The 10,036-nt window shown below is 37.9% G+C and overlaps 3 protein-coding genes across 5 annotated transcripts; 1 reads left to right on the forward strand and 2 right to left on the reverse strand.

Moving 5' to 3' along the window:
• Nucleotides 1-150: 150 nt before the first annotated feature.
• On the reverse strand, nucleotides 151-3,363 carry Smd1 (small ribonucleoprotein particle protein SmD1). Of its 2 annotated transcripts, XR_011734103.1 has the most exons (5): nucleotides 3,096-3,363; nucleotides 2,817-2,893; nucleotides 2,422-2,619; nucleotides 1,884-2,048; nucleotides 151-289 (listed from the first exon to the last, which is right to left on the reverse strand). XR_011734103.1 is itself a non-coding variant. In XM_071791273.1 (4 exons), the coding sequence occupies exons 1-4, from the start codon at nucleotides 3,107-3,109 to the stop codon at nucleotides 1,966-1,968; spliced, it is 372 nt and encodes a 123-aa protein (XP_071647374.1). In that variant the 5' UTR covers nucleotides 3,110-3,363; the 3' UTR covers nucleotides 1,387-1,965. The 2 variants fall into 2 exon arrangements, 1 of the variants encoding a protein (XP_071647374.1); XM_071791273.1 differs by lacking the exon at nucleotides 151-289 and having other exon boundaries at nucleotides 1,387-2,048.
• Nucleotides 3,364-3,501: 138 nt separating this feature from the next.
• Beg (malonyl-CoA-acyl carrier protein transacylase beg) lies at nucleotides 3,502-5,217 on the reverse strand. Its single transcript, XM_071791242.1, has 2 exons — nucleotides 4,173-5,217; nucleotides 3,502-4,010 (listed from the first exon to the last, which is right to left on the reverse strand). Exons 1-2 carry the CDS (start codon nucleotides 5,000-5,002, stop codon nucleotides 3,569-3,571), a joined length of 1,272 nt encoding a protein of 423 aa, XP_071647343.1. The 5' UTR covers nucleotides 5,003-5,217; the 3' UTR covers nucleotides 3,502-3,568.
• Nucleotides 5,218-7,629: 2,412 nt separating this feature from the next.
• Fln (flightin) lies at nucleotides 7,630-10,000 on the forward strand. Of its 2 annotated transcripts, none has more exons than XM_071790696.1 (3): nucleotides 7,630-7,984; nucleotides 8,725-8,968; nucleotides 9,341-9,998. In XM_071790696.1, the coding sequence occupies exons 2-3, from the start codon at nucleotides 8,760-8,762 to the stop codon at nucleotides 9,588-9,590; spliced, it is 459 nt and encodes a 152-aa protein (XP_071646797.1). In that variant the 5' UTR covers nucleotides 7,630-7,984; nucleotides 8,725-8,759; the 3' UTR covers nucleotides 9,591-9,998. The 2 variants fall into 2 exon arrangements, with proteins under 2 accessions (XP_071646797.1, XP_071646798.1); XM_071790697.1 differs by lacking the exon at nucleotides 7,630-7,984 and adding an exon at nucleotides 7,991-8,160 and having other exon boundaries at nucleotides 9,341-10,000.
• The last annotated feature ends 36 nt before the right edge of the window (nucleotides 10,001-10,036 follow it).

Below are 10,036 nucleotides of genomic sequence, written 5' to 3' on the forward strand. Positions count from 1 at the left end.
CTAGGGTAGAAGTTCGCTGAAACTGTGAAGTGGCGAATCTGCAGTTAGCTCGTCCTCGTCGACGGTGTTCCCGAATGCAGCAGGTACCCTAGGGGCTTCGGCGAAGCTCCGCGTATCTTCTCCACTGCCGACGGTCTTACAGGCTCGCCCATCTCCTCGAGGGCCTGCAACACCTTGGTCACCACTTCCGGCGGTGAGGTCCTCCTTGCTCCCGGCGCGTCCGGTCGATGCTGGAGATCGTCCTGGCGTGGTTGCCTTGGCAGCCCGAACGTTTGCGGTTGGAAATGCACTGCGAGGATATTGAACCGTCCATTTAAGCACTTTATGTCTTGTCGTAAAGCTACCCCGGGTCTACAATATCGATCGTTTTTGCCCGGGCTTACGCCGTCGAGAACGCCGAGAGCGAGCCAAGACAATAAAATAATTTTTATTATTGCCAAGATTAATCGCCCACGATTTCTCGTTCGCTATTACAATACCGGTAATTTGCAAACTACGACAAATCTCGACAATATCTTCGAGTTAATTTACCACTTGAGATATATGTATAATACCATAAGGTTGCTATAATTTTCTTATTTTTTAAATTTCCTGTCATTGATAAATAGTGATTATAGTTGATTGTAGTGATGCAAAATGATTCGATTCTTTATATTGTATAATAATTTAATTATTTTATTTTATATAATAAAAATACATAATAATATTAACAGAATTGATCAACTAGATAGTCTGTTATATGTAAAAATATAATTAAAAATTTTCAATATTATAATTCAAACTTTAACATTTTTTTTTCTCAGTTTGGCGAATACTCGAATCAGCTGTTAATTCGTTGATACATTCTGTATTTTTGTAGAAATCTGACAGTAAATTTTTTTCAAGTTATATAATTAGAGGCAAAGTTGTATAAACAAATCGTGTCAAAATAAATAGTGTAAAGAATTAAATGATCACTTTGCGCTCTAGCTATTTTTATTATACGGCAAAATAACAGCTTTTTTCCTCATCAAATAAAGCGAACTTTTTAAAGAAATGCATTTCTCGCTACAACTTGGTGACATTACTAGGAACATCCAGGACGTCGTAATCGGAAATGTCATCCAAATCATTTGCATCGAAACTGCGGCCGCATCTAATGACGAACTGTATGCAATCGATGATCAGCCTTTTTGATGATCTCCACATAATCATGCGCGAACATTTTGGGACGAGACCGTCGCGAGTGACGTGCAAGTTACATTGTCACGAGTCGTCGCGTTTCGTGTCACGTAAATATTGACAGAAGTGCTTGGACGAATACACGAGTGTACGTTGAAGTTCGTTAATGTGAGTATAACAAAAGTGAACTTACGCATTTAAATCTAATAATTGATGGAACATTGATTGCTTTGTCGATACTTTTTTATTCAGAAAGTCCTTGTTATTTAAATTAAATTACAGAGACACTCTTATCATTCTAATTTAATCGAGTAGTAGTTTTATAATGGTATCGCGTGATGAAATAAGTGTAATTTGTACTAGCGTGATTTTTGTAATTGTGAATTGTAATTTCTTTCAGGAAAATTTATATTTAATACTGTAAAATTCAAATTAATAGATTCAAATAACAAATTTTAATTAAGTTAAATGAATCGTATTACAATGAAAATCATAGGTAACTATACAGCAAATACATATGCGACTATATATGCTTGAAGGAAATCAATTTTACAAATCTTTCTTTGAGCATATCGAATAATAAAATTGAATATAAAATTAAAATATCGGAATGCTTGTATCAATGTATGCTAAATTTAAATCTGTTAAAAATAGATGTCCACGTTATCTTGAAACTTAATATCATGGCTACATCGGGAGAATAGCTTCACATAGATACGTACTTATAAAATTAGCAGAATATTGATCGTTTTCACAAAAGTAGAAAAGTTTGTATATTGAAAGTGAAGAATACGTTGAATATCACTATCGTCTGCCCCTTCCTCTACCTCGGCCACCTCTACCACCCCTGCCACCTCTGGCGCCGCGTCCTCTGCCACGAGCAGCACCTACAAACAAATAGTATGATTAATAACTACAGAAAACTTTTGTTAATTGCGATAACTACAAAGAGATAGAAAATATTCTCTTTGAAATACAGAGAGCCGATGTTAAAAACATAATCGGATTAATATTTATTGGATTAACCCTTTCAGTGCTGAATATTTTTATAAACAGATTGCGCGGAATACTCTACCGTCTGTATCGCACTTCAGCATTAAAAATACTTTTGTCTATTATTAAAATCAGGCACGTAACATACTCATGTTTATTGAATTCAGCGAACACTTGAACTAATCCATAGCGTGCCATTTGCTGGATATGTTTATACATGCACAGCACTGAAATATTGAAAGATACATATTAATATGCTATATGTACCTCTCGCAGCTTCCTTCTTCTTGGCCTTAGCCTTCGGCGTATCGTCTATCAATAATGTTTCCAAGGGAAGAGAATCAGGCAAGATGTAATATCTAATATTGTTACCCCGCAAACTTAGAGTTTCTAACTGTATGGGATCACGATTCTTTATTGTCATTTTCACTGTTTTCAAGTGTGTATTCATTGCAACGTCGACACCTGCAACGAAATAATTTATAATTAATTCTATAACCACAATAATGTAATCTTGCTCCGTTAAATATTATAAATTCTCAATTATAATGTGATTTTTGCCGTATCAGTGGTGTGATTAATTTTACACAGCCAGTAGCCACACAGATTTCAATCTTTAACCTGACGCCAAGTCGTAATAACAAAACATTGCTTCGACGTACCTGTAATCGTTCCAGTAACTTGGGTCCCATTTTTCAATTCTATTGTCACAGTCTCGTGACTGAGTTTCATCAAAAATCTGCAAAAGCAACAAGACGTTATTCCTCCGAGAAATAATCACCGTTTTCGCGCAAAAACATTTAAAGTATAGGTTAGGTTGCGCGCAAGTAATTGCTCCGAATTCTCACAGAAAGTATACAGACGAGTCATTGCACGCGTGAAAAATTCAATGTCCTCGCGACGTCTTCTTTATTATATAAGTTTTCACGTATCTTACGTACCTTACTAGCTTCATAATGCGGCTAGATTAATTATTCTACAACGGACAATTCACCGATACCGGCGGATACCATGCGTGAAAACCAGGGACTTGCAGGGACCAGGGACTCCAACCTTTTAGAAATAAGAGGATTATTTTTGGCGCTGCAAACGCTTGGAGCGTCAATCGTGAGTATCGTGACTCGCGACACGCATCGAGCCGAATATTTATAATTTACAGTTGATAAACAAAATACATATTTGCTCATTCGCTAATAAAAATGTACTGATGCTCTTGTCAAATTTATATTTAAATAGATTTTTAATAAATTTAAACACGTGTATTTTTCGTATTTAATATAATTTTGATCCTCTTTATTTTCACAAGTCCCAAGTCAATAGGAATAATAAAGTTAATCAACAAGTATATACAAAATAACATTGTCAAATGTATTCTCAGACTTCCTTTTAGTGCTGTCGAGAAATATAAAAGAGACTAGACGGCTATACAGTTTTCATGGGCCTTTGCATTAATTAACTTTAAGATCGTTGACATTCTTCCTCCCGATCCTACGTCGAAGGTTCGCGGAAAGTCGGTTCCCGGTGGTCTGTTGTACAGCAGCTGCATGCTCTGCTCCCACTTGACAGGCGTCACGATTTGCTTCACCAAATATCTCTTAATTAACGACGGATTGCCATAGACGTGCCCCTTGCAATTTGAATAGACTTGACACCTAAAATCATTGAATTCTAACGTATGGAGCATCTTGCCGAAGGACTTGAGTGCCGGTTCCATCAATTTTGTGTGGAATGCGCCCGACACCGGCAGCCTGGTCAACTTGGAAAATCCGTATTTCTTTGCGTTCTTTTCTATGTACTCGAGAGCCTGAGTATTCCCAGCCAGGATCTTCGATTGAGTGTACAAATATACTGCCACCCTACAACAATTCTTTCTATAATATCTAACATAGTGCCACATCCCTCTCAAGTATTTATAAATTATCGCAAACTTAATTTCATAGTAATTCAAATCGATTGCATGAAATGTATGTAATGTGCGACAAGAAAACATTTTTACAAATGCATGAAACGATTCTTACTGACAAACTGGCACCTCTACGCCGCAATCTTGCGCCCACTTCTGAGCATTCTTGCACGCCTCCGTTATTGCAGCCTGTGGAGTACAGTGGACCGACAGCATTCCCTGAGAACACTTTTCAGAGGCGTACTGCATCGCGGCGCCTCTCACGGAGACCAATCTGATGCCATCCTCGAAGGGTAAAGCGCCTGAGAAGATCAGGGCAGTCAGTTCCCCTACGCTATAGCCCGCAGCTGCTTTACACGTTTCGAATACCCTGGGCCTTTCCTCGCGCAGTCGCTCCAGCGCAGCCAGCGAACTCACCACGGTGGCCGGTTGATTGAAGCGGGTCTGATCCAGCTTCTCCTGCGGACCATTCAGGCAGAGCTTCAGCAGATTGTAGTCCAGAATCTCGTTGGCTATCTCGAACAATTCTCTCGCCTGTGGAAAGCGCAAGTACTTCTGCACCGTGCCGACTTTGATGGTACCCTGTCCTGGAAAGAGCACGACGCAGGTGTCCAACGGATCGACCTTCGGCTTGGCGACTTCCTCCTCGACGGAGGTCGGGGCATCGGCCGGGTAGGGGGTCGTTGCCCAGCTTGTATCCTGGGCATCGCTGTAAGTGGCAGCCTCCTTCAGGAGGCGAGAAACATTCTCCTCGCCCGAGGGAATCTCGACGTCGCTCGCGACAGGTTTGTCCCGCGACTCGCCGGTATTCAACTCACCGCTACTCTCGTTTTTCGTGGCAGCCGTGTCGGAGAATTTGTTTACCTGTCTCAGGGACAACAAACGACTCAGGCAGGGAGCCGTTTTACCGGACAGAGCTCGTTGGAGCATCGTCAGTGACAGCATTGCAATTGACGACGTTAATTCAGAATGTATAATTCGAGATGTATTCCAATCGCGGCTGTCAGTTTATATATTTATCGTTAATTCTAACGTCAGATTGCGATCACGTGTGTCGCATGCCTATTCTACATAGTACATAACCATACAATAACATCGCCCGGCGCCGAGAAAACGCTGTCGAGAATAGACTGCTAATTCTGCTAAACTGTGATCAAGTGGTGTCCCGCATTGACTAATCCGGTTCTTGGACAAGTTAATCACGCCACAGAATCAGCTGACTAGCGCGTCAGTGCGCAGGGGATTCGTATATGTCCGTCATTTTAAAAATTCTAAATAATAAACATTTCTTCTTCTTTAATAAATTTCCGTCTTATAAATAGACTTCTGTCATCGGACGCGTTTAGCATAGGCTTTTAATGCCTGTGTAGGTTTTATAATATTATTTATTTCTAGTGTATAATTTGTAATATTACATTAATATTATTAATAACATTATTTAGGTTTCATAATATTTAAAGAAAAAAAAACATTGCATTTAGCACGAGCTTTCAATGGTTGTACAAATTTTATAATGTTATATATTATAATATTTTACTTATAATTTTATTTAATCAATCATTATTTAATTTTAATTTTATTTAATCAATCATTAAATCATTATTTGAGTTTTGTAATATTTATATAAAAACATCAAACGCTTCAAGTTAAAAAAATTTAAACATAAAAAATATATAAAAATATTAACAACGTTAAACATTTTTTATATTTTATTTATAATTATGTGGGAACACGTTACAATATGAATAGAAGATGTTATTTAAGAAATAAATAGCGAAGCTAGAGTATACGCGTCTCTCGAGAGCTGCGAAAAATCGTCAGAGTTATGCGGGGAGCATGATGGGACAAGAGGTGTTAAGAGGTGGCGGTGTTAAAACGCCGCGTCTCCCGAGAGCTTCGAAAAATATCAGGAGGTATCAGGAGTACATGTGGAGCAAGGAGGTCGAGGAAGTATTTGGCGGCTTTGGCGCGATTTGAAACTGCGCGGCTCTTGCCATCTCTTGGCGCGTCGCGGCAACCGCTAGCGCTGGGCGCTTCCCGCCGTTTCTTGTGCCACTTCTTAAGTAAACCTCTTTGCTCAACATGTTACCCGGATAACTTCAACGATTTTTCGACGATCTCGGAAGACACGTATTCTAACCTTGTTACCTCTTGATGGCTCCTGTCGTGTCATGGTCCCCGAATAACTTTGACGATATTTCGAAGCTGTCGGAGACACCTATTCCAATTCTCTCTATCTCTTGGCTGCATTCCGATATTCACTGTCAGCAACTTTCAATACGTATACGTGACGTAAAATATAGATTTGTAGTATTGACAGTGAATATCGGAATCCAGCCCTTATCTCGCAAATATTATATAGTGAATTAAATAAATTCGTTATCCTTCAATTGCGTCTTAATTAATTAATAATTAAGTCGTTAAATAATTAAATATTTATTTTACTCGGCTATCTTGTGTTTAATAAATTTTTCGAAACGCATAATTAAATGTCGGAAAGATAGTACAATTAAAAATTTTATCTTCTAGACCTAAAATGATACTTTTTTACGATAATTGTAAAATAAATAATTTTAATTATATTTTCTTTTAAAACATTAAATGTAAAAATATATATATATGTTGTTTTAGAAATTTGGTTTGCAGTTTTTAATAAATATTGTATTAATTCTTATTTGATTCTTATCTTATTCTAAATAATATTGTGTTCTTATTTTCGATTAGAGTAAAATAGAAAGTAATTTTAATTCTTTATTAAAATAACAAAATATTATTTGTTTATGTATCAAATTTATCACGGAATAATAAACATTATTTAATTTTAATAGATAAATCTATTTTCGAGACATCTTCATTAACAGCTGGCTTAAAATCGGTCTCGTGTTGTTAACAAAGATCTTGGGGGAAAGCAGATTTACCTTCCAATAATGTTATGAATTGAACACACGCAACTTTGGCAAACGGTTAATTTAAATAATATTCTATTATTTTAATAGAGAGTTGAACTTTTCATCTTTAATCTCAAATTAAATTGGGCGTATTTAATCCAGGCATACACCACATTGTCGCAAAGGTCGCAAATATACATCTCAAGTTCGTACGCGTCTGAATGTTACATTCTGTTACAATTTGCGTGAATTATAGTAAGTAAACCAGGGTACGATGTCAATGTTGCTGCCGAATAATTATACTGTATCGTTCAATGCGCACAAATCTTTAATTGGGCCATAGTAATTCGCTTATAAATAGCAATAATTGACCACGTGTTGAACAATAAACTCTCGTAACGTTCAAGGTTTCGTGACGTAACATAAAATCAGCAAGTCGAACGACAGCGACGAAATTATACGGCAGATAATTAATCAAGGATGAGATTTATGATATTTAATAATTTTATTTCGACGCAGATAGGTTTCATGGCATTAATTTTATTTCGGCACAAATGTATTTTATGACATAAAGTTTATTTCGGCGCAAATTATCGATTTCGATGACTGTCGCGGCGTTTCCGTTCCCCCGGCCAAAGGTACGTGTCATCTTTGCTTTTTCAATGTTAATAAGCGTGTTCGTGAAATGGCACGAGGACAAGCTGGACAAGTGTCGAGGCGCGCATTTAATCGCAAGCTAATCGCCGACGCACGTGCGTGTGCGTACACACACGAGGGGAGAGGAAAAGAGGAGTCGTCGCAACTCGCAACGCCAATAATCGTAGCCGATCGCGTGCCAAATCGTCCCCTCCTCACGGAGGCAGAGGAGCGCACCTTCAAAGGGACGAACGGGGTGTGGAAGATGTTGCTAAAATAAAAGCGAAACCCAACAAGGTCCACGGGAAGTGGTGAGTCGAGCCCGCGGCGCGCAGAAGGGCCGGTCATTTTTTCGCAGTACGCGCGAGTGCGAAAGCAGGAGCTGCAGCCGCTGCAGGCGCAGGTACATCGCGCCCTCGGAGAATCCCTGGCCGCGTCGTCGCCGTCGTCGGCGGAAAAGAGACACAGTGAACGATAGTTTTGACCAGACCGTGGTTTTGACAGTGAAATCGAGAGATTGTCTTTCGTCGTTTGTGCTTTTATCAAATTGTCCGTGTAGTGAAATTCACCATCCTTTAGGTTTTTATTTCATCTGTTTTGAACTCGAGATATTTTTTTATCTTTACATTCATATTTCATCGTATATCTACGTTATAAAGAAGAAGTCGTGGTCTCGTCGTCAGGATGCGTAAAAACGACGCTATCATATTACTTTGCAAATCGTGATTATTTTGCATTATCCGGTTTGTTAATGATGAGCGACATATAATTAAAGATTAAAGGGGTATTTTATATGTATAAATTTAGTGTGTTAGCCAAGACGTTTGAATGCTTGGAGCTCGGTATGGCATTTAGTTTCGCCACAAATACCAATTGATACCTCAGCCAAACGGTTTGTTGTGTCTTCGATGACCTGTTTCTTCATACAATGTATACATATATATCAATCGGCTAAATTAATCGAGAATAAAAGCGTCAAACGAATAGATCTTAGAGATAAAAAACGGAACCGATATCACAAAGGAATAGATTAACGAAGGAATAATTTCTAATTATTTATCAATAAGCCAATTTCGTTGTGATAATCTTAAGAATGACGGATTTATATGACACTTATATTTAACGCGGTATAATTATTTGCAGGCTCAATATCAAAGTGAATATATAACGAAATTACGATGTCGTGGGCGGATGACGAAGCTGCACCGTGGGACATTGAGGAACCGGCTGCGGAAGCGGTTGCCGAGGGTGCAGGGGAAGGTGCGCCAGCCGAGGCAGCTACCACTGACAGACCGGTCCTGAAATTATTGAAGCTCGAGCCACCGCATTACAACCATCATTGGGTTCGACCACTGTTCCTCAATTATGCGTATCTTTACGATTATAGGTAAGTTGCGTGATTAATGCGATTGAAAAACACAAGTTAATACAAATGAAATTAAAATCAGATCAGAAACATTGCAATCTTTCACGGAATTTCAGGGAATTTTTTGCTGCTCGATGAAACAGCATGGTTTAAGTCGAGCTCGAGTTTAAACAATTTTTTCGTTTCAAATATTATGTGAGAGAAGAAAAATATTTCAATGCTTTTATGTATACTAAAGAGTTATAATTACAACATGATGAATTTTAATAAGAGTTGAAATTACATTATTTATATTTAATTGTAGAAAATATTGGACTTGATGGCGGTCGAAAATTATAATCTCGAAATTATCTATCAATATTCAATCTCGGTAACGTCTTTTTTATCTAATAGGAAGAACTATTACGACGACGTGATCGACTATCTTGATTCGAGGCAGAAGGGTATATACCGCGAGCCACCTAGAGCTCAGGAATGGGCGGAAAGGGCTTTGAGAACCTACGATGAAAAGAATATAGATAAAAGCTTTAAGCGATCGGCCGACATGAAGTACCTCACCAATATGAAACGCATCCAGACATCCAGACATTATAGCTACCATACTCGTGCCTACTATAGTTTGAAATATCAGAAGATCCTGTGAATCCCGCTCTGTGTTAAAAGCTGTTAAAAGGCAATCATCAAAGACAACTAAAATCTCATATATCCACTCACGTGTATGCAGTCTCTCACGTGTAGGTCTTTATCAATATTTATTTTTTAACGTAACATCTTTTTAATCTCTATTGTGTCGTCTTTTTGCGACTTGACAATTTTTATTAGATGTTTTGTATAAGCTAGTAATATAAATAGGATTGCAATTCTCAAATGTGTTTGATGATACTGACAAAATCGATAATGCAACGTCTGCCTATTGTAGCTAAAATGATGTATATTTGTACACTCTTCTTTGACATGTGGTGTATCATTAAAAAAAAATTGGCATTGTAAAATATATCTTCACTCTTGAACGTCAGAAACTTTTTAAGTCAATTTTGTATTATCATACACATATTTTCTTTTGTAACCAATATTTAATAATTTATTAAG

This window comes from Temnothorax longispinosus, chromosome 10 (genome assembly GCF_030848805.1).
Source record: "Temnothorax longispinosus isolate EJ_2023e chromosome 10, Tlon_JGU_v1, whole genome shotgun sequence".
NCBI lineage: Eukaryota > Metazoa > Arthropoda > Insecta > Hymenoptera > Formicidae > Temnothorax > Temnothorax longispinosus.

Coding starts and splice junctions, on each gene's coding strand:
- Smd1 (XM_071791273.1), bottom strand. Junction 2,620..2,816: donor AGTTACTGGAACGATTACAG/GTACGTCGAAGC, acceptor ATTTCGTTGCAG/GTGTCGACGTTGCAATGAAT. Junction 2,049..2,421: donor GAAGAAGGAAGCTGCGAGAG/GTACATATAGCA, acceptor ATTTGTTTGTAG/GTGCTGCTCGTGGCAGAGGA.
- Beg (XM_071791242.1), bottom strand. CDS start 5,002: ATGCTGTCACTGACGATGCTCCAACGAGCTCTGTCCGGTAAAACGGCT. Junction 4,011..4,172: donor GTAGAGGTGCCAGTTTGTCA/GTAAGAATCGTT, acceptor GAATTGTTGTAG/GGTGGCAGTATATTTGTACA.
- Fln (XM_071790696.1), top strand. CDS start 8,760: ATGTCGTGGGCGGATGACGAAGCTGCACCGTGGGACATTGAGGAACCG. Junction 8,969..9,340: donor GCGTATCTTTACGATTATAG/GTAAGTTGCGTG, acceptor TTTATCTAATAG/GAAGAACTATTACGACGACG.